At 42.7% G+C, this 20,392-nt stretch overlaps 3 protein-coding genes across 3 annotated transcripts in view; 1 reads left to right on the top strand and 2 right to left on the bottom strand.

Moving 5' to 3' along the window:
• Positions 1–16,854, top strand: part of LOC114311083 (D-galacturonate reductase) — a 28,572-nt gene extending 11,718 nt beyond the window's left edge. Inside the window, exons 3-4 of the mRNA XM_082893681.1 lie at positions 15,769–15,948; positions 16,467–16,854. Coding sequence (XP_082749807.1) covers positions 15,769–15,948; positions 16,467–16,682 — 396 coding nt within the window. The 3' untranslated portion in view covers positions 16,683–16,854. The remainder of the gene's footprint in view (positions 1–15,768; positions 15,949–16,466) is intronic.
• LOC145803088 (uncharacterized) lies at positions 77–2,430 on the bottom strand. The gene is made up of 2 exons (XM_082896456.1): positions 973–2,430; positions 77–892 (listed from the first exon to the last, which is right to left on the bottom strand). The coding sequence occupies exons 1-2, from the start codon at positions 1,405–1,407 to the stop codon at positions 164–166; spliced, it is 1,164 nt and encodes a 387-aa protein (XP_082752582.1). The 5' UTR covers positions 1,408–2,430; the 3' UTR covers positions 77–163.
• On the bottom strand, positions 11,433–13,958 carry LOC114304105 (uncharacterized). The gene is made up of 2 exons (XM_082896455.1): positions 12,329–13,958; positions 11,433–12,248 (listed from the first exon to the last, which is right to left on the bottom strand). Exons 1-2 carry the CDS (start codon positions 12,761–12,763, stop codon positions 11,520–11,522), a joined length of 1,164 nt encoding a protein of 387 aa, XP_082752581.1. The 5' UTR covers positions 12,764–13,958; the 3' UTR covers positions 11,433–11,519.
• Positions 16,855–20,392: the final 3,538 nt, after the last annotated feature.

The following is a 20,392-nucleotide window of genomic DNA, read 5'->3' as shown; positions in this document are numbered from 1 at the left end:
TAGTTTAACCAACCAAAAACTGAAATAACACTTGGAGTAATAAAAGACATTACAAACGCAAGCATACACACAATAACCGGAATAAGAGACGTAAAATTTTTCATTCAAAGAGAAGTCATTACAAGGGGGCTTAATTCGGTTACAAAGGAGAAAAAGTAAAAAGTCAAGAGAAAAGTTCATCAATTTCAGCGTCGAAAACCGCATCGGCATCAACTTGAAGACCAGTCTCCGGAGGGAGCTCATTCACACTAGGGTGAGCCACTTCGGCTACGGTTCCACTGGGAGGATCAACAGTTAGGTCTTCAGCAGTGGGCACCGACCGAACTGGCTGGTCCACATTTTCGGCCGGAGCATCTTCATCAGAGGCATCATCAGAGTCAGAGTCTTCCAAAAACTGTTGTTGCAGAGCAGCCGCGTACTCCGCCAGGGACTCCGGTATAAAATAATCTGGAGGGTTGAAGACCTCGGTCTGTTGATCTTGACCGAGCTTCTCCACTGCCGCCCTCCAGCCGCATTTGAAGAACAGCTCCTTTGCAGCGTCACATTGTTTGACGTAGGCGTCTTCGGCCTTCTTGTAACCTTGTTTATAGCCCTCCTTTTCGGCTTCCACCATGTTTTTTCTTAGTTCGCCTATTTCGGCGTCTTTCCTCCTCTCAAGCTTCACCAACTCCCGCAAATACTTGTCCTTCATAACGATGGCAGCTTTCTGTTTCTCCGCTTCCGCAGAATTAACTAGATCGGCAAGACGGCCGTTTTCTGCTTCTAGCTCGGCCATTCTCTTTTCGGCTTGTAGTAGTTCGGCCGACTTGGCTTCGGCTTCCGCCATTGCCTGCCTTGTGGTTTTGCGGAGCTCTTGGACTTTCCTATAAGTGACATTGTTCTTTTGCAAGGCCTGGCAAAACAAAAATCCCATCTCAGCCGAAGTAAAAGTTAGAAAAATTTAGACAGGAAAAAGCAGACAGAGCTACTTACCAAAATCATGGACTTGGAAGCAGACCGAATTGATTTCATTTCGGTGTTCAGTTGCTTCAAGTGGTGCTCCATGTCCTTGGGGAGGCACACACTTTTGGCCAGGTTAAAGGCCAGTTGGTGGTCTTTTTCAGCCACGACCGAATCAGTGGCTTTGATGTTTCGGTCATTGAAGATCAAAGGCGGAGCCCACTTCGGAGAACGAGCTCGGTCAGTTTGCTCTGGTTGGGACGCAGGATGAGGACTTTGGGGGACGGTTTCGACTTCATCAACAAGTTGTTGTTCGGCTGACGTAGATCGGGCGCGTTTTGAAGGGCGAGATGAAGAAGGCCGTTGTGAAGGAAGGGCCACGACGGCAGGCTGCACCTCAGTAGTTGGTGTTACTTCGGCTCTAGTTGTTGAAGTAAGAAGGGCCCTGACTCTGCTCTTCTTTGCCATTTCTTCCTCAGCGGTTAATGGAACAAGTCTTATCTCGGGCAAAGTTGGGTCCGGCTCCGGTGCTTCCTCGAGAAGAAAATCGGTTACCTTTGCTTTCCGTCGACCGCTGTAACGGTAGGTCGGTTCGAAATTTAAAAGCTTGGCCCAATCTCTTTCTTTAACCCGAAATGCGGCTCGCAAAACGCCGAGGTTAGGATAGCTATACAAGGAATGGAGATGGGCGAAATCTGCAAAAAAGAGAAGTGTTAGTTCGGCTAATAGACTAAACAACCGAGATAACTTACAAAGCAGAAGACCGAAGTAAAATTACCAGGCTCTCCCATTTTCCAATTTATAGGCCGGCCAGGAATTTGAGCTTGAAAATCTTCAAAATTCCCAGAGACCCAGAAGAAGTCATCATCATTAAGGTCTTTATCCGGTGTGTGCTTAATTATCTTCTCTCGGCGGCGGCGAATCCTAAGGTAATAAACCCACCCAGCATTCTTCGAGCCGATGGAATACTGATGGAATATTTCGGCTAGGCCGAGGTTTAAACCGGTCTGGTGATTTAGGGCGGCTATTCCCATTATGATACGGTATGTATTGGTAGACAGTTGGGTGGGGCACAACCTAGTCTGTCTAAGAAATTCGCAGATTAGCGGTTGAACAGGAAACCGTAGTCCGGTTTCTATTATGGATTGAAGGGTAAAAGGGACGAAGCCTTCATTGTCCCAGGGAGTAGCATCTTTCTTGGCCAATACCAGTTGGACATCATCAGGAATCTGGTAATCATTCCTAAATTCGGCCATGCCACCGGGGGTTTCGACTAAGTATCTATACTTACCCATTTGTTGTATAATTTATGAATAAATTATTTCGGTTCAAAAACTAGGCTCAGTAGCTCGGTTGAGCACACGCAGGAGTGCCTGGGCAACCTAAGTCTGCAAAGTAGAAAACAAAGGGGTTAAGCACAGATCGTTGGACCGCGCTACAAATTATAAGCAAGATATACAAGCCCTACTTCGGCCTCAAAAAGTTGGCTCTATCTCGGTTCTTCAAAATGGTTGGTAGTTCGGTTTGAGTAGTTTGCTCGATAGACCGGTTGAACGTCTAGGGGCAGCTTTCTGAGTTCGGTCTAAGGAACTAAGAAAGCTGGTCTAGCCCCAAGACCTAAATCGGTTGCAGTGTGAATAAAATTACTTCGGTTAAGTCTCTAGGGGCGGCTTTCTGAGTTCGGTTTAAGAACTAAGAAAGCCGGCTTGGCCCCGAAAGCTTAGCTCGGTTATAGACCGAAGTACCTAGATCGGTATGTGCAAGCTTGGTCGGTGATCTTATCTTGGCTAAAAGTGGTTCGGAAGAAACAACTGATATTCCTACAAGTTCTAGTTCGGTTATTGACTACAGAGATCTACCTATATGGGGGCAAACAGGATCCTAGTTCGGTTGCTATGTGATTTTGGATCTAAAATTGGTTTTCTACGTAATAGTTCATACACGCGTAGAGTTCTACTGGTTTTTTCATAAAAGTACAACAGCAAAGCAACAGATGAAGAAAAGTGTTTTCAAAAGCATACAAAACAAAAGCAGACGAAAAAACAAGAAGGATAGGCTTGCTTACCTGTATAAGAGAGAAGCTAGAAATGGAGGCAATGGCAGCAATGGAGGCACGAACACAGCAAACTCAAAGACTCAGGAACCAGGGGAGAAGAGAAAGTGAAGAATAGAAGGTGAAGTGATTCAAGAAGGAGAAAGGCTGTTTTGTGAAAAGGGAGAGAGAAAAAAGGCGGCAAAAAGAGGCGGGAACAGTACAAAAATTCTGAAGGACGGCGTGACAGTTGGCCACTGCCTATCAGAGTTTGCCACGTGTCACGGGAATGGGAAGCGATACAGTCGCTGTGATTGAAGAGACGTTTTGACCGGACATAGTTGTACCCGAGGTAAACTTAGCTCGGCTGGAAAGGCTAAAGGGTTTTTAGCTCGGCTGAAAAAGCATGACAAACTCTAGCTCGGCCAGAAGGCTGGTAATCCCAATCATGTTGCACAGATGGAATTAAGGGGCAATTGAGAGGGTAATTTTTGGGAAAATTGGGCCGAACTTCGAGTTTGGTTTTGAGGCCCAAAACGCAGTGGACTAGGTAAAAAGGCCGTACAGAATACTCCGGCCCAGAAGGGCAAAGTTACTCCGGCCTTGGGAAGACAAAGCTACTTCGGCCCAAGGAGGCAAAATTACTCCGGCTCAAGAAGAGATCGTTACTTCAGCCCGAGGAAGAGTGAAATTACTCCGGTCTGGAGGCAATTCACAGTTAGGCCGGTCTCAGAGTTAGTCCGGTCGCAGTATGTTCTGAGAAGGCCGGTGTCGGAATTAGTCCGGTCGTGACTTACATTGGTTAGGTCGGTCCGAACTTGTTACTTGGAAGTTTGATCTAAGCGCATCAAGGTCGAACAGGGCAGCCGAAGTAAAGAGTTGGAGGAGAAGACCGAGCTAAGGATAGTTCGGCCTTCTGTGGCTCGGTATAGCCAAGTTTACTTCGGTCAAAAGGAAGTTCGGCCGTAAAGAAAACCATCCCACTTGGTTTAAGCAGTGGGGGAGGGTGTAAAAGGATAAGCATTATCCTTAAGAGATTGAATCCTAGGAGGACTCTGTATGGAGAAATACAAGTCCTACTAGGATTGTGCCATATGAAACTTATAAAAGCTCACAAGCATCACCTTGGAGGAGGTAATTGAACATAATCTTTCTGAGAACTTAGAGCTTTGTCTATTTGTCAAGTTTTCTGACTTAGGCATCGGAGAGGTTTCCGGCACACACCCGCCGGCTAGCTCACGTTTGTGTTTTCAGGTGACAAAGCGACGTCGTACGGAGAAGCGTGGACTTGGTCAACAGGATTATACGAGGAGAATTATTTCCTCCCCGTACAATTGGCGCCGTCTGTGGGAACAACAGACAAGAACAAAAACCTCTTGACTAAGCTTCTCCTTTTCTCATTCAATGGCACACATTGAAGACTTGCCGCAGTCCGCCGTCGACGGACTAACTCCAGAAGGGGGGGCAAGGCGTGAAGGATTACCTGCTGTCCCTCCCATGGCAGATTTGGAGCCCCAACAACATAACTCTAGGAGGAGTGGCAGGGGAAGGCGGAATAGCAGCCCTCGTCACTCTCAGAGTCCTGACAGACAAAGGAGGAGGATTGATCCTCAAGCCCTGGAAGATCGCGTGAAGGAACAAGATGAACTAATTCGAAGGATGGCGGCGGACATGGAGGCTTTAAAACGCCAGATGAAGACTAAAGATGTGGCGACAGGAGAGGGGCGCAAGCATAAGACGCCCCCTCGCCACTCAGAGAGTCGTAGTAGGAATACTACACCTTCCCAAAGAGAGAGCAGAAGCCTCAGGACAGGCGACACTCACTCCTTATCTTCAAGAACTCGTCACTCCAGGTCTGAAAGGACGAGATCCGAAAGATCATACACTGAAGGAAGCACGTATTGGCCTTCACATTCACACCAAACCAGATCCAGACAGACCGAGCTACCCAGGTCATCCGACTTACGAACCGTGCTAGAAGAAAAAGCACGATGCAAGGAGGATGCCAGGGCAAAGGATCCACACCGAATTTCGGCCCTACAACGGTTGGCTCCTCGAACGCATGGAAGCGTCGAGGTTGGAATGCCAATACCGCGACCGGCCTACGAACCAGCGGACAAAGCATTGGCAAGACTACAGACTTCGCCGTTTGTCCCAGCGATCGAAAACGCACCCCTACCATCAGGCTTCCTTCAGCCGAAGTTCAATACATATGAAGGGAAGACGGATCCGTATTCTCACCTGAGCCACTTTCGCCAAGTCATGGCTGTGTACAGGCGAAACGAGGCCCTAATGTGCATACTCTTCCCATCAAGTCTGGGCGACTTAGGCTTGACTTGGTTCGAAAAACTCCCAGAGGGCAGCATAGCCTCCTGGGCCCAATTGGCAGAAGCGTTCGTAACAAGGTTTCGGACAAATACTAAAACACCGGTGGAGATAGACCAGTTACTCTCCATCGACATGGGTGAGAAAGAAACCCTCAGATCTTACAACAGTCGCTACTGGGAAACATTCAACCAGATTGGAGACTGCCCCACCAGTCTAGCCATTGCGCAATATAAAAGAGGCCTACCAGTAGGGAACCGACTAAGGGATTCAATCACCATGACGCCGCCCCTCACCATGGAGGCCCTGATGGAGAGAGTGCATCAGCACATCAGGGTAGAAGAGGATGGCGCACGTACAAAGGCGAAATCTAGCACTACCTTAGTGCCAGAAAAGAAGATCTCAGCAAAGGTCAATACAGTAGATAGACAGAACAAAAACGGGCGTGGCAGACGAGATAACGGAGAAGACCCAGACAAAAGATGGTTGAGAATCCGCACTGCCATAACAACGGTGTTCAAAAAACCAATATATCGGATTCTAAGCGAAATCAAAGATGAGCCTTTTGTCAAGTGGCCATCCAAGCTTGGGGAAGCTCAGAAGAATTACGACGACAGATCACGGTGCACCTTCCACAAAGAAAAGGGGCACCGAACTGAGAATTGCACGCCACTAAGACAGCACTTGGAAGAATTGGTGGCAGCAGGCCACTTGGACAAATACATTGAAGGAGGAGCACAACCGGCCCCCCAAGATCATAATGACCAACCCAACAGAATGCCAAACGATGCACCACCACAAGGCATTATCAATGTAATTCATGGAGTTTTTGAACCTGAGCGCGTATGCGAGCTTAGAGGTTCGATCAAGAAGGCTGAGCACTTTAGGGAAGTATTAAGTGCCCAACCCGCCATCAAGAGGGGGAGGACAGAGGCAACAAACGTCATGTCCTTTTCGGATAAGGACTTGGAACGAATTTACTGCCCCCATAATGATGCCCTGGTTGTCACTCTCCGAGTCAAGGATTTTGACGTCAAGCGGATTCTGATTGACCAGGGTAGTTCATGTGAGATCATGTATTACAACACATTCAAACAACTAAAACTACAAGACAAAGACTTGGCACCTGCAGTTTCTCCCCTGATTGGATTCAACTCCATGCCAGAGTGGCCTGTCGGCAAAATAATCCTTCCAGTCAGAGCAGGAAGTGTATCAAAACAGGTGGAGTTCTGGGTATTGAAGGTCCCCTCCACCTACAACATCATCCTGGGCAGAACATGGCTGCATGCTATGCGTTCGGTAGCGTCATCATACCATCAGATAATACGGTTCCCCAATGACGCCGGTATAATTGAAGAAGTCTATGGCGATCAGATCATGTCAAAACAGTGTTTCGCCACAGCAAATGGAAGCCGAGCTGCCAAAGGATACGTTCATTCGGTGGAAGAACCAGAGAGTAATGAACTATTCGCGGACGTCGGCAAAGAGGCTAATCAGAAAGCGGTGGAAGACTTGGTGGAGGTAAAAATAGATGAGAAGAACCCGGATAAGTTCTTCTTGCTTGGCTCATCATTGTCCAGCGCTGAGAGATTAGAGGTCTTGGAATTCTTGACTTCTAATATCGAAGTGTTTGCCTGGACACCTTACGACATGCCAGGCATTGATCCAAACTTCATCAGTCACCAGCTCAATGTCCACCCATCCGCCAGACCAGTCATTCAACGCACGCGCAGATCGGCACTCCACCACGCCGAAATAGTGGCAGAAGAGGTAGGCAACCTGCTGGAGGCAGGAGCGATAAGGGAAGTGCACTACCCAAAATGGATCTCCAACACCGTCGTAGTGCCAAAAAAGAATGGTAAATGGCGTGTCTGCGTCGACTACAAAACAGTCAACAAAGCGTGCCCAAAAGATAGCTTCCCTCTACCAAGGATAGATCAACTGGTGGACTTAACGGCAGGACATAACCGACTTAGCTTTTTGGATGCATACAGAGGCTACCACCAGATCGCCATGCATGAACCAGACCAGGAGGTCACATCCTTCACAACACCAAGGGGGTTATATTGCTACAAGGTCATGCCCTTCGGCCTAAAGAACGCAGGGGCGACATTCCAAAGGATGGTCACCAAGATGTTTGAACCATTGTTAGGCAGAACAATGGAGGCGTACATCGACGACATGGTGGTCAAAAGCAAGGATGAGAATGACCATCTGAAAGACCTAGGCGAGATGTTCCAGATCCTGAAGAAACACAAGTTGCGCCTCAACGCATCCAAATGCGCATTCGGAGTTGGATCTGGCAAATTCTTGGGCTTCCTGGTGACCAACCGAGGTATAGAAGCAGACCCCTCTCAGATCAAAGCAATCCAGGAGTTGGAGAGACCAAACTCAGTCAAAGAAGTGCAGCATCTCACTGGTATGGCGGCTGCGCTAAACCGGTTCATAAGCAGGTCATCAGACAGACTACGACCATTCTTCCAAGCTTTAAAAGCCAAGTTTGAGTGGGATGAAGAATGCGACCGAGCTCTGGAAAGCTTGAAGGAGTACATGTCTTCCCCACCACTACTTGTAACTCCAGTTCCTGGTGAAGAACTCTTTTTATACCTGGCAGTTTCTCAGCACGCAATTAGCGCAGTGTTGGTTCGTGCAGAAGGAATACAACACCTGCCCATCTTTTATGTAAGCAAGACATTGTTGGGAGCTGAAACAAGGTACTTGCCCTTGGAGAAACTAGCATTAGCATTAATGATGGCATCCAGAAAGTTGGCACATTACTTTCACGCCCACACCATAGTCGTTCTCACAGCCTTTCCACTAAAAGCTCTGTTTGAAAGGGCGAACTTTAGTGGGCGAATTTTGAAGTGGGCAGTAGAATTGGGACAATTCGACGTCAAATTCCAACCTAAAACCGCAATAAAAGCCCAATCCTTGGCAGACTTCGTCGCAGAATTCACCCCTGGAAGTCATCATATCTGCCCAGTCGACCTGACTGACGCAACCGAACTAGGGACGGAAGTTGACGCCGGAATAGCGCAACCCCTAGTAGAAGGTAGTCAATCAAGCACCAAGACAGACCATGCTAAGGATAGCAAGGAAGAGACAGACAAAGGCTTGCCAAAAGTTCAAACAGAGGACGAAGGACAGATAGCCAACATGGACCTTGAAGATAACACCATTCTAGACCTCACGGCATCATCTGATCCTTCCACTTGCTGGAAATTATTCGTTGGAGAGATGTGGAAGCTCTTTGTGGATGGAGCATCCAACCGACATGGCGCAGGGCTTGGCATAGTCCTCATCTCTCCAGACGGTCTGGTTATAGAGCAAGCAATCAACCTTGGCTTCCCAGCATCCAACAATGAAGCAGAGTATGAGGCGCTTATCGCAGGACTCAAGTCAGCACACTTCATGAAAGCAGCCGAACTAATGGTATACAGTGACTCTCTGCTGGTGGTAAACCAAATTTCGGGCGAATACGAAGCAAAGGACGACAGAATGGCCAAGTACCAAGAGTTAGTCAGAACAGAGATCAAGAAGTTTGATGTGGTAAGGATAGAACAAATTGGCAGGGAGGAAAACAGCCGAGCGGACGAGCTAGCAGGCCTGGCCTCAATGGCAGATACATCGATCCCTCATCCATTACTCATCGACTTCTTACCAAGACCAAGTATAGAAGACCCCGAAGCAGAAGAAGTATGTTGCACTAAATTAGGCCCTTCATGGATGGATCCCATCATCCTGTTCCTAAAAGACGGCATCCTACCAGCAGAGAAAAAAGAAGCCAACAAAATAAGGGCAAAGTCGCAGCGATTTTGGCTATCTCCATCTTTGGCATTATACAAGAAGTCATTCTCTGGGCCTTACCTCAAGTGCGTTCATCCCAGCAAAGTAGAAGCCTTCCTATTCGAAATACATGAAGGGGTATGTGGAAGTCATCAAGGGGGAAGGTCGCTCGCCTACAGGGCTATTTCGCAAGGATATTGGTGGCCATATATGCAAGCAGACTCAGAAAAATATGTGAAGAAGTGTGAAAAATGCCAGAAATTCGCACACCAAATACATCAACCAGCAAGAGAACTCCTACCTTTAACTAGCCCATGGCCTTTCGCAATGTGGGGCTTAGACATAGTAGGACCACTTCCAACAGCACCCGGAGGCAGAAAATTCTTTCTCGCAGCAACAGACTACTTCACAAAGTGGGTGGAAGCAGAAGCATTGGCGTCAATCAAAGAGAAGGATGTGAAGAAGTTTGTTTGGCAGAATATTATCACTCGGTTTGGCATACCAAAAGCACTGATCTCAGACAATGGAACTCAGTTCGACGGCAAGATCTTTAGAAGCTTTTGTGAAGAGTACAAGATAGAGTTCTACAATTCCACACCGGCATATCCCCAAGCAAATGGGCAAGCAGAAGCATCAAATAAAGTCGTCTTGGATGGACTAAAGAAAAGGCTAGAGAAGGCAAAAGGCAAGTGGGCAGATGAACTTCCTCATGTTTTATGGGCCTACCGCACCACACCTCGGCGATCAACAGGAGAAACACCATTCTCCTTAGCATATGGAATGGAAGCGGTGATCCCACTAGAAGTTGGCCTCCCCACAATTCGAAGCGAAAATTTTGATCCAGACTTAAATGGAGAAGCCATAGCCTTAGAACTCAACCTTGCAGAAGAAAGAAGAGAAAGAGCATTGGTCCACATCGCCTCATACCAACGAGAGTTAATCAAAAAATACAGCAAAAAGGTTCATCCAAGACAATTCAAAATTGGCGATTGGGTACTGCGCAAAGTAATGGGAAACACCTTGGTCCCAGGAGACGGCAAGTTAGGCCCCAATTGGGAAGGTCCCTATAAGGTGGTTGGGTTAGCCGGCAAAGGGGCATACCACCTAGAAGACAAGGATGGCAAGGCAATCCCTAGGCCATGGAATACGGCCAATCTCAAGTTATTTTACTTTTAGCTTTTCTTTTTTAAACATGTAATTTTCTCTTCCTTCAATAAAATGAGCTATTCTTTTTGGCACAAATTACTCTTTGTAAAAATTAGCTTTCAAGACTTAAGTATATTGCAAACATGTTATTCTAAGTTAGCTGGAAAAACTAACTTAGAGGTTGGCTGGATTAAACCAACACCCTTCCTAAGCCCAGGATAAGGATCCAAGCTGCAGGACATTTGGTCGGAATAACCAAATACTATAAGTTGGCCGGAAAAACTAACTTAGAGGTTGGCTGGAATAAACCAACACTTGTTACTCTTCAGCCGAAGTAAGTGTAAGGCTGAAGGGTGGTTGGCTGGAATAAACCAACTCTTGTTACTCTTCAGCCGAAGTAAGTGTATGGCTGAAGAATGGTTGGCTGGAATAAACCAACACTTGTTACTCTTCAGCCGAAGTAAGTGTAAGGCTGAAGGGTGGTTGGCTGGAATAAACCAACTCTTGTTACTCTTCAGCCGAAGTAAGTGTATGGCTGAAGAGTGGTTGGCTGGAATAAACCAACTCTTGTTACTCTTCAGCCGAAGTAAGTGTATGGCTGAAGAGTGGTTGGCTGGAATAAACCAACTCTTGTTACTCTTCAGCCGAAGTAAGTGTGAGGCTGAAGAGTGGTTGGCTGGAATAAACCAACACTTGTTTCTCTTCAGCCGAAGTAAGTGTAAGGCTGAAGGGTGGTTGGCTGGAATAAACCAACACTTGTTACTCTTCAGCCGAAGTAAGTGTAAGGCTGAAGGGTGGTTGGCTGGAATAAACCAACTCTTGTTACTCTTCAGCCGAAGTAAGTATATGGCTGAAGAGTGGTTGGCTGGAATAAACCAACACTTGTTACTCTTCAGCCGAAGTAAGTGTAAGGCTGAAGGGTGGTTGGCTGGAATAAACCAACTCTTGTTACTCTTCAGCCGAAGTAAGTGTATGGCTGAAGAGTGGTTGGCTGGAATAAACCAACTCTTGTTTCTCTTCAGCCGAAGTAAGTGTAAGGCTGAAGAGTGGTTGGCTGGATTAAACCAACACTTAATACTCCTCAGCCGAAGTAATTATGTCGGCTAAGGAGTGGTTGGCTGGTAAGTATAGTTTAACCAACCAAAAACCGAAATAACACTTGGAGTAATAAAAGACATTACAAACGCAAGCATACACACAATAACCGGAATAAGAGACGTAAAATTTTTCATTCAAAGAGAAGTCATTACAAGGGGGCTTAATTCGGTTACAAAGGAGAAAAAGTAAAAAGTCAAGAGAAAAGTTCATCAATTTCAGCGTCGAAAACCGCATCGGCATCAACTTGAAGACCAGTCTCCGGAGGGAGCTCATTCACACTAGGGTGAGCCACTTCGGCTACGGTTCCACTGGGAGGATCAACAGTTAGGTCTTCAGCAGTGGGCACCGACCGAACTGGCTGGTCCACATTTTCGGCCGGAGCATCTTCATCAGAGGCATCATCAGAGTCAGAGTCTTCCAAAAACTGTTGTTGCAGAGCAGCCGCGTACTCCGCCAGGGACTCCGGTATAAAATAATCTGGAGGGTTGAAGACCTCGGTCTGTTGATCTTGACCGAGCTTCTCCACTGCCGCCCTCCAGCCGCATTTGAAGAACAGCTCCTTTGCAGCGTCACATTGTTTGACGTAGGCGTCTTCGGCCTTCTTGTAACCTTGTTTATAGCCCTCCTTTTCGGCTTCCACCATGTTTTTTCTTAGTTCGCCTATTTCGGCGTCTTTCCTCCTCTCAAGCTTCACCAACTCCCGCAAATACTTGTCCTTCATAACGATGGCAGCTTTCTGTTTCTCCGCTTCCGCAGAATTAACTAGATCGGCAAGACGGCCGTTTTCTGCTTCTAGCTCGGCCATTCTCTTTTCGGCTTGTAGTAGTTCGGCCGACTTGGCTTCGGCTTCCGCCATTGCCTGCCTTGTGGTTTTGCGGAGCTCTTGGACTTTCCTATAAGTGACATTGTTCTTTTGCAAGGCCTGGCAAAACAAAAATCCCATCTCAGCCGAAGTAAAAGTTAGAAAAATTTAGACAGGAAAAAGCAGACAGAGCTACTTACCAAAATCATGGACTTGGAAGCAGACCGAATTGATTTCATTTCGGTGTTCAGTTGCTTCAAGTGGTGCTCCATGTCCTTGGGGAGGCACACACTTTTGGCCAGGTTAAAGGCCAGTTGGTGGTCTTTTTCAGCCACGACCGAATCAGTGGCTTTGATGTTTCGGTCATTGAAGATCAAAGGCGGAGCCCACTTCGGAGAACGAGCTCGGTCAGTTTGCTCTGGTTGGGACGCAGGATGAGGACTTTGGGGGACGGTTTCGACTTCATCAACAAGTTGTTGTTCGGCTGACGTAGATCGGGCGCGTTTTGAAGGGCGAGATGAAGAAGGCCGTTGTGAAGGAAGGGCCACGACGGCAGGCTGCACCTCAGTAGTTGGTGTTACTTCGGCTCTAGTTGTTGAAGTAAGAAGGGCCCTGACTCTGCTCTTCTTTGCCATTTCTTCCTCAGCGGTTAATGGAACAAGTCTTATCTCGGGCAAAGTTGGGTCCGGCTCCGGTGCTTCCTCGAGAAGAAAATCGGTTACCTTTGCTTTCCGTCGACCGCTGTAACGGTAGGTCGGTTCGAAATTTAAAAGCTTGGCCCAATCTCTTTCTTTAACCCGAAATGCGGCTCGCAAAACGCCGAGGTTAGGATAGCTATACAAGGAATGGAGATGGGCGAAATCTGCAAAAAAGAGAAGTGTTAGTTCGGCTAATAGACTAAACAACCGAGATAACTTACAAAGCAGAAGACCGAAGTAAAATTACCAGGCTCTCCCATTTTCCAATTTATAGGCCGGCCAGGAATTTGAGCTTGAAAATCTTCAAAATTCCCAGAGACCCAGAAGAAGTCATCATCATTAAGGTCTTTATCCGGTGTGTGCTTAATTATCTTCTCTCGGCGGCGGCGAATCCTAAGGTAATAAACCCACCCAGCATTCTTCGAGCCGATGGAATACTGATGGAATATTTCGGCTAGGCCGAGGTTTAAACCGGTCTGGTGATTTAGGGCGGCTATTCCCATTATGATACGGTATGTATTGGTAGACAGTTGGGTGGGGCACAACCTAGTCTGTCTAAGAAATTCGCAGATTAGCGGTTGAACAGGAAACCGTAGTCCGGTTTCTATTATGGATTGAAGGGTAAAAGGGACGAAGCCTTCATTGTCCCAGGGAGTAGCATCTTTCTTGGCCAATACCAGTTGGACATCATCAGGAATCTGGTAATCATTCCTAAATTCGGCCATGCCACCGGGGGTTTCGACTAAGTATCTATACTTACCCATTTGTTGTATAATTTATGAATAAATTATTTCGGTTCAAAAACTAGGCTCAGTAGCTCGGTTGAGCACACGCAGGAGTGCCTGGGCAACCTAAGTCTGCAAAGTAGAAAACAAAGGGGTTAAGCACAGATCGTTGGACCGCGCTACAAATTATAAGCAAGATATACAAGCCCTACTTCGGCCTCAAAAAGTTGGCTCTATCTCGGTTCTTCAAAATGGTTGGTAGTTCGGTTTGAGTAGTTTGCTCGATAGACCGGTTAAACGTCTAGGGGCAGCTTTCTGAGTTCGGTCTAAGGAACTAAGAAAGCTGGTCTAGCCCCAAGACCTAAATCGGTTGCAGTGTGAATAAAATTACTTCGGTTAAGCCTCTAGGGGCGGCTTTCTGAGTTCGGTTTAAGAACTAAGAAAGCCGGCTTGGCCCCGAAAGCTTAGCTCGGTTATAGACCGAAGTACCTAGATCGGTATGTGCAAGCTTGGTCGGTGATCTTATCTTGGCTAAAAGTGGTTCGGAAGAAACAACTGATATTCCTACAAGTTCTAGTTCGGTTATTGACTACAGAGATCTACCTATATGGGGGCAAACAGGATCCTAGTTCGGTTGCTATGTGATTTTGGATCTAAAATTGGTTTTCTACGTAATAGTTCATACACGCGTAGAGTTCTACTGGTTTTTTCATAAAAGTACAACAGCAAAGCAACAGATGAAGAAAAGTGTTTTCAAAAGCATACAAAACAAAAGCAGACGAAAAAACAAGAAGGATAGGCTTGCTTACCTGTATAAGAGAGAAGCTAGAAATGGAGGCAATGGCAGCAATGGAGGCACGAACACAGCAAACTCAAAGACTCAGGAACCAGGGGAGAAGAGAAAGTGAAGAATAGAAGGTGAAGTGATTCAAGAAGGAGAAAGGCTGTTTTGTGAAAAGGGAGAGAGAAAAAAGGCGGCAAAAAGAGGCGGGAACAGTACAAAAATTCTGAAGGACGGCGTGACAGTTGGCCACTGCCTATCAGAGTTTGCCACGTGTCACGGGAATGGGAAGCGATACAGTCGCTGTGATTGAAGAGACGTTTTGACCGGACATAGTTGTACCCGAGGTAAACTTAGCTCGGCTGGAAAGGCTAAAGGGTTTTTAGCTCGGCTGAAAAAGCATGACAAACTCTAGCTCGGCCAGAAGGCTGGTAATCCCAATCATGTTGCACAGATGGAATTAAGGGGCAATTGAGAGGGTAATTTTTGGGAAAATTGGGCCGAACTTCGAGTTTGGTTTTGAGGCCCAAAACGCAGTGGACTAGGTAAAAAGGCCGTACAGAATACTCCGGCCCAGAAGGGCAAAGTTACTCCGGCCTTGGGAAGACAAAGCTACTTCGGCCCAAGGAGGCAAAATTACTCCGGCTCAAGAAGAGATCGTTACTTCAGCCCGAGGAAGAGTGAAATTACTCCGGTCTGGAGGCAATTCACAGTTAGGCCGGTCTCAGAGTTAGTCCGGTCGCAGTATGTTCTGAGAAGGCCGGTGTCGGAATTAGTCCGGTCGTGACTTACATTGGTTAGGTCGGTCCGAACTTGTTACTTGGAAGTTTGATCTAAGCGCATCAAGGTCGAACAGGGCAGCCGAAGTAAAGAGTTGGAGGAGAAGACCGAGCTAAGGATAGTTCGGCCTTCTGTGGCTCGGTATAGCCAAGTTTACTTCGGTCAAAAGGAAGTTCGGCCGTAAAGAAAACCATCCCACTTGGTTTAAGCAGTGGGGGAGGGTGTAAAAGGATAAGCATTATCCTTAAGAGATTGAATCCTAGGAGGACTCTGTATGGAGAAATACAAGTCCTACTAGGATTGTGCCATATGAAACTTATAAAAGCTCACAAGCATCACCTTGGAGGAGGTAATTGAACATAATCTTTCTGAGAACTTAGAGCTTTGTCTATTTGTCAAGTTTTCTGACTTAGGCATCGGAGAGGTTTCCGGCACACACCCGCCGGCTAGCTCACGTTTGTGTTTTCAGGTGACAAAGCGACGTCGTACGGAGAAGCGTGGACTTGGTCAACAGGATTATACGAGGAGAATTATTTCCTCCCCGTACAATAATTAAAAAAATAAAAGATTAAAGTAAGATTTAACATAAAGTACATGTTGTTTCATAAGATGATTGATGAGTGGTGATTTTTTTTTTTTTTTGATATGTTGAAAAGGTGGAGATGAACCCACTTTGGAAGCAAAAGAAACTAAGGGAGTTCTGCAAAGAAAAGGGGATTCATATCACTGCATACTCTCCTTTAGGTGCAAATGGTACTATGTGGGGAGACAACAGAATTGTGAACTGTGATGTGCTCTCAGAGATTGCCAAGGCTAGAGGCAAAACCACTGCTCAGGTTTTCACATCATTCATTTGCTATACAAATAAAATAAATAATAAAAAAATTATTGAACATAATTTTCATATACAATGTTTGACTTTTACTTTTAGATCCTATCACTTGAATACTTATTTTGCTGAAATGTAAAAGAACTTTCTTATTTGAATTCTACTCTTTCCTCCATATTTCCATGGTAGATACACAGAATGAATTTGTTGACAATATTAATACACACTATTTGATTGGCTTGAAATTCTGAATTTCATATCTAAAAGTGCATTAATTTCACCTAAATTTGTGGGTTTTGCAGTTTTAGACCAATCAAAAAACATATTGTATTGTATGAACAAAATCAAATTCTCATTCATGCTCTATAGTCACACGCACCAAAACCACTTCTGACACGCAAACATGATTTGTAGAAAGTTATTACATCTAGAAAAAGAAAATAGATTAGATTAGATGTTGACTAAGATTAATATTTAAGTTTAGAAGTTGTAATTTATTATTTTATTGGGTCTATATATTTACAGGTTTCTCTGAGGTGGGTGTATGAGCAAGGAGTAAGCTTAGTAGCAAAGAGCTTCAACAAGGAGAGGATGAAGGAGAACCTTGAGATTTTTGATTGGTCACTGACTGAGGAAGAGTCAAAGATCATCAATGAACTTCCTGAGCGCAAAGGAGTTCAACTTGCTTCTTTTGTTGGAACCCATGACATAGTGAAGGAGTTGGAAGCTGAGATCTCTTAAAATATTTTTATTTATTGTGTCCTTCTAATTCCCAATAATAATGCCTAAATAATGAGCGAAAATACTTGGCAACATGATGTTTGTTTTTGGGTAATTCTAATGACAGTCTACAAAGGCTTGGAAATATTGTCAAATAGTTCGAATCTTAATATATTTTATGTACCTTCGATAATTTTATATGCATTTTATATGTAAATTAAAATTAACTACATATCATACTATAACATATAAAAATTTTATTGATTAAATTTTTGTTGTTTCTAATAGTGAAGTATTTGTTGCAAAAAAATAATAAAGACTAATTCTTATCGTCGCGAATATAATCATTAAAAGGTTGTATCAAAAAGTCAAAAATATAATTTTTAGAGAGAATTTTTTAAATATCGCTAATAAATGTACTTTTAAAGACAAAAAAATTTGGTCCTAAAATGACTTATTTTTTGAGATAAATTTTGGTCCAAAAAACATAATAATTGATTAATTGGTGAAAAGCCAAATCTTATGGGCCATATGTTATTTAGTTTAAAGTTTAATTATTATTATTTTTTAAGATATGGACACATGTTAAATAAATATGTGACACATGTACAAATAGTTAGACACTTAAATAAATAATTGGATAGATAAGTGATGTGTCTTTAATGAGCTCGAAAATGTATTCAAATTTAATTTATTTACTTAACAAACTAATCTCAAACGAGTTTGTAACGAGCCAAGCATGAACGAGCCAAGCATGAGTTAAACTTGAGTTTGTGTGGTTCATTTATACGTGAGTGGCAGAAGCTTTTAGAACATCTACTTTTGTGGGCACTGTAGTCATTTCAAGATTAGTTGTGGAAAAAAAAAAAAAAAAGGAGCAAATTACAATAAACCCTCTAAAAGTTTAACTCATTTGCATTTTGTCCTCTTGAACTTTAATATTCAGCAATTAACTCCTTTAAAATATTATCTTATTACAGTTAACTATTTTTGTTAAGATTATGTTAGAAATTTATAAAAAAAAATCAGATCATGTGTAAAGCACATGACATGTTTATTGAATTTTTAAAACAATACATGCTATTGATTATTTTAAGATTGATTTTATTTTCACTTTATCTTTCTTATTTTAGTGACAAAGTACAAATGACATCACTATATAAGGTTGTCATAAAATTTTAATAAACGTGATCTGATTTTCTGTAAATTTCTAACAGAATCCTAACCAAAAAAAAAATTAATTGTAATAAGATAATACTTTGAGGGGATTAACTATTGAGTTTTGAAATTCATGAGAATAAAATGTAAATGATTTATAGTTTGAGGGAATTTACTATAATTTAACCCCGCCCCCCCAAAAAAAAAAAAGTTATTTACATGAACGCTCTCTAAAATATTGAGAAGTATCACTTTGACCCTAAATTACAAAAACGTACAAATTGACCCCTAAATTATTGAGAAGTATCATTCTATCCATAAACTATAAAAAGCATACAAAATGGACCCCTCTAACAGAAAGGATCAAAGTGAAATACACCAATAGTTTAGAAGGTCTGTTTATACGTTTTAATAATTTTGGAGACAAAGCAAAACTTCTCAATAATTTAATGAGTCAACTTGTATACTTCTATATTTTAGATAATCAAAATGATACTTTTCAATAGTTTAAGACAATATTTGAAAACCCGAACCAGACTAGCCGATCAGACCGGTGACTGGACCTCGTTCCGGTCCAGATGGCTCTCCAAATCCAGTCGACATAACCAATCGAGTTTGAAGAATTAAAGTTTCTTCCAAAAATATATTATAAAGATGGATTGAACATGAAACAAATGTATAAAAATCAAGCACGGGTTTGAATATGAAACCAAGTTCATAGAAAGTAAGCAGTCTAACCACTAAGCCATCAACACAATGGTTGACAATATAATATATACATGGGCAAATTACACAAATAGTCCCTATAGTTTGAGGCTTGTGTCACTTTGGTCCCTGACTTTTCAATTGTGACACATTTGACCCTGAATTTTGAACCTTGTTCCAAATAAAGACAATTGAATATATAATTAGATTTTTCAAGGGTAAAATTGTCAATTTGATAAAATATAAACTAATTTGACAAAAATAAATGTCAAACAAATATTTTTGAGTTTCAAAAAATTATTTCTACCTACTAAAAATAAAATTATGTAAAACTGATAAATCTTTTAGACATTTATTTTTTTTTTACCAAATTAATTTTTATTATGTATTTGGATGATGATCATGTAAAATTAATTTTAAAAAATTAATCATGTAATTTTTATTAATTTTACATAATTTTATCATTGGTGGATAAAAATAATTTTAAAAAACTTAAAAATATTTTTTTGACATTTATTTTTGTCAAATTAGTTTATATTTTATCAAATTAACGATTTTACTCTTGAAAAATCTAATGATATTTTCAATTGTCCTTATTTGGAACAAAATTCAAAATTTAGGGTCAAATGTGTCACAATTGAAAAGTCAGGGACCAAAGTGATACAAGTCCCAAACTATATGGACTATTAGTGTAATTAACCCTATATATATATATATATATATACGCACACACTATATATTCAATATTTTATTTATTATTTTTACTAAAAATCAATATATAAAAAATGTAAAATAAATTTTAAGAAATATTTTTTTAATAATTGTTTATTATCTATTATTTTTGTAATTTTAATATTTATATTTTTTATACTTATAAATTTTAATATAATTATGACATCACAATTCAATTTCGGCTCACCGTGGTTGAACCAGTGACCTGTCTGTCCGGTCACTTTTCCGATTCACTCACCGATCTAATTTTCAAAATATTAATTTAGAGGTTTTCCTGTAAATAATCCAAAAAAATAAGCAGATTGAATCTAGAATCCTAGAAAATACATTCCACCTCGATTGTTTGTAATGTACATCAAGCGGAAGAAAAGAAAAGAAAAGAAAACCACACAATTTTGTCAGGTACATTGATTTCATACAAAACAAATTGAATCTAGGAGCTCTTGACATAAACATCTTTCTTCATCTCTCTAAGATTCCTCCACAAGTACCTCCCGCTGGCCATGTCAACAAATACCCAGAAGCCGTTTTGAATCATCTGGAATTCAAAGACTTTTTAGAGATATATAATATGAGATTTAAACCAAAACAAACAAACACCAAGGGAAGAAAATTTCTCAAAATTGTAAACAAATGTTTGGCTCTATATACCTTTTTCAAATCAAGTTCTTGTTTGTCTTTGGATGATGTTTTCTCCATTGGTGATCCCTCTAAAGTCAAGATGTCCATATCCGGGAATGAACGAACAGTCCTCCATGCGAAATATCCAGCCAATATTGCTGAGAAAAAAACCAGGATGAACCTTAGAGGACACATCTCTTCAAGACAAGAGACGGCCACCGACTAGGATCAAGAATTCCCCCAAAAAAATGGTTCTTTTCAAAGTTTTTTTTTTCTATTTTTTTTTTTTTTTTTTAAGATAGGATGGTTATGAGGATTGACAATTCTTGGAAAAGAGAAGTAGGGGCAGATGGGAGGTGATGAAGCCTCAGCCTTCTTAAAGGGCTGTTTGGAATGTAGAAAACACGTTAATGCCAATTGGACTTGTTTTTGACTTGGTTTTGGTGTTTTACGGAGTAAATGGTTGTGTCGTGGCCACCAACTCCTTGCCACTTCTAGTCATTATTCTAGAGAAT

Source organism: Camellia sinensis, chromosome 11 (assembly GCF_055761805.1).
Source record: "Camellia sinensis isolate YWXY chromosome 11, ASM5576180v1, whole genome shotgun sequence".
NCBI classification, from domain to species: Eukaryota; Viridiplantae; Streptophyta; class Magnoliopsida; order Ericales; family Theaceae; genus Camellia; species Camellia sinensis.
Note: the sequence above shows the minus strand (reverse complement) of the source record. Positions and strands in the feature narration are given on the sequence as shown.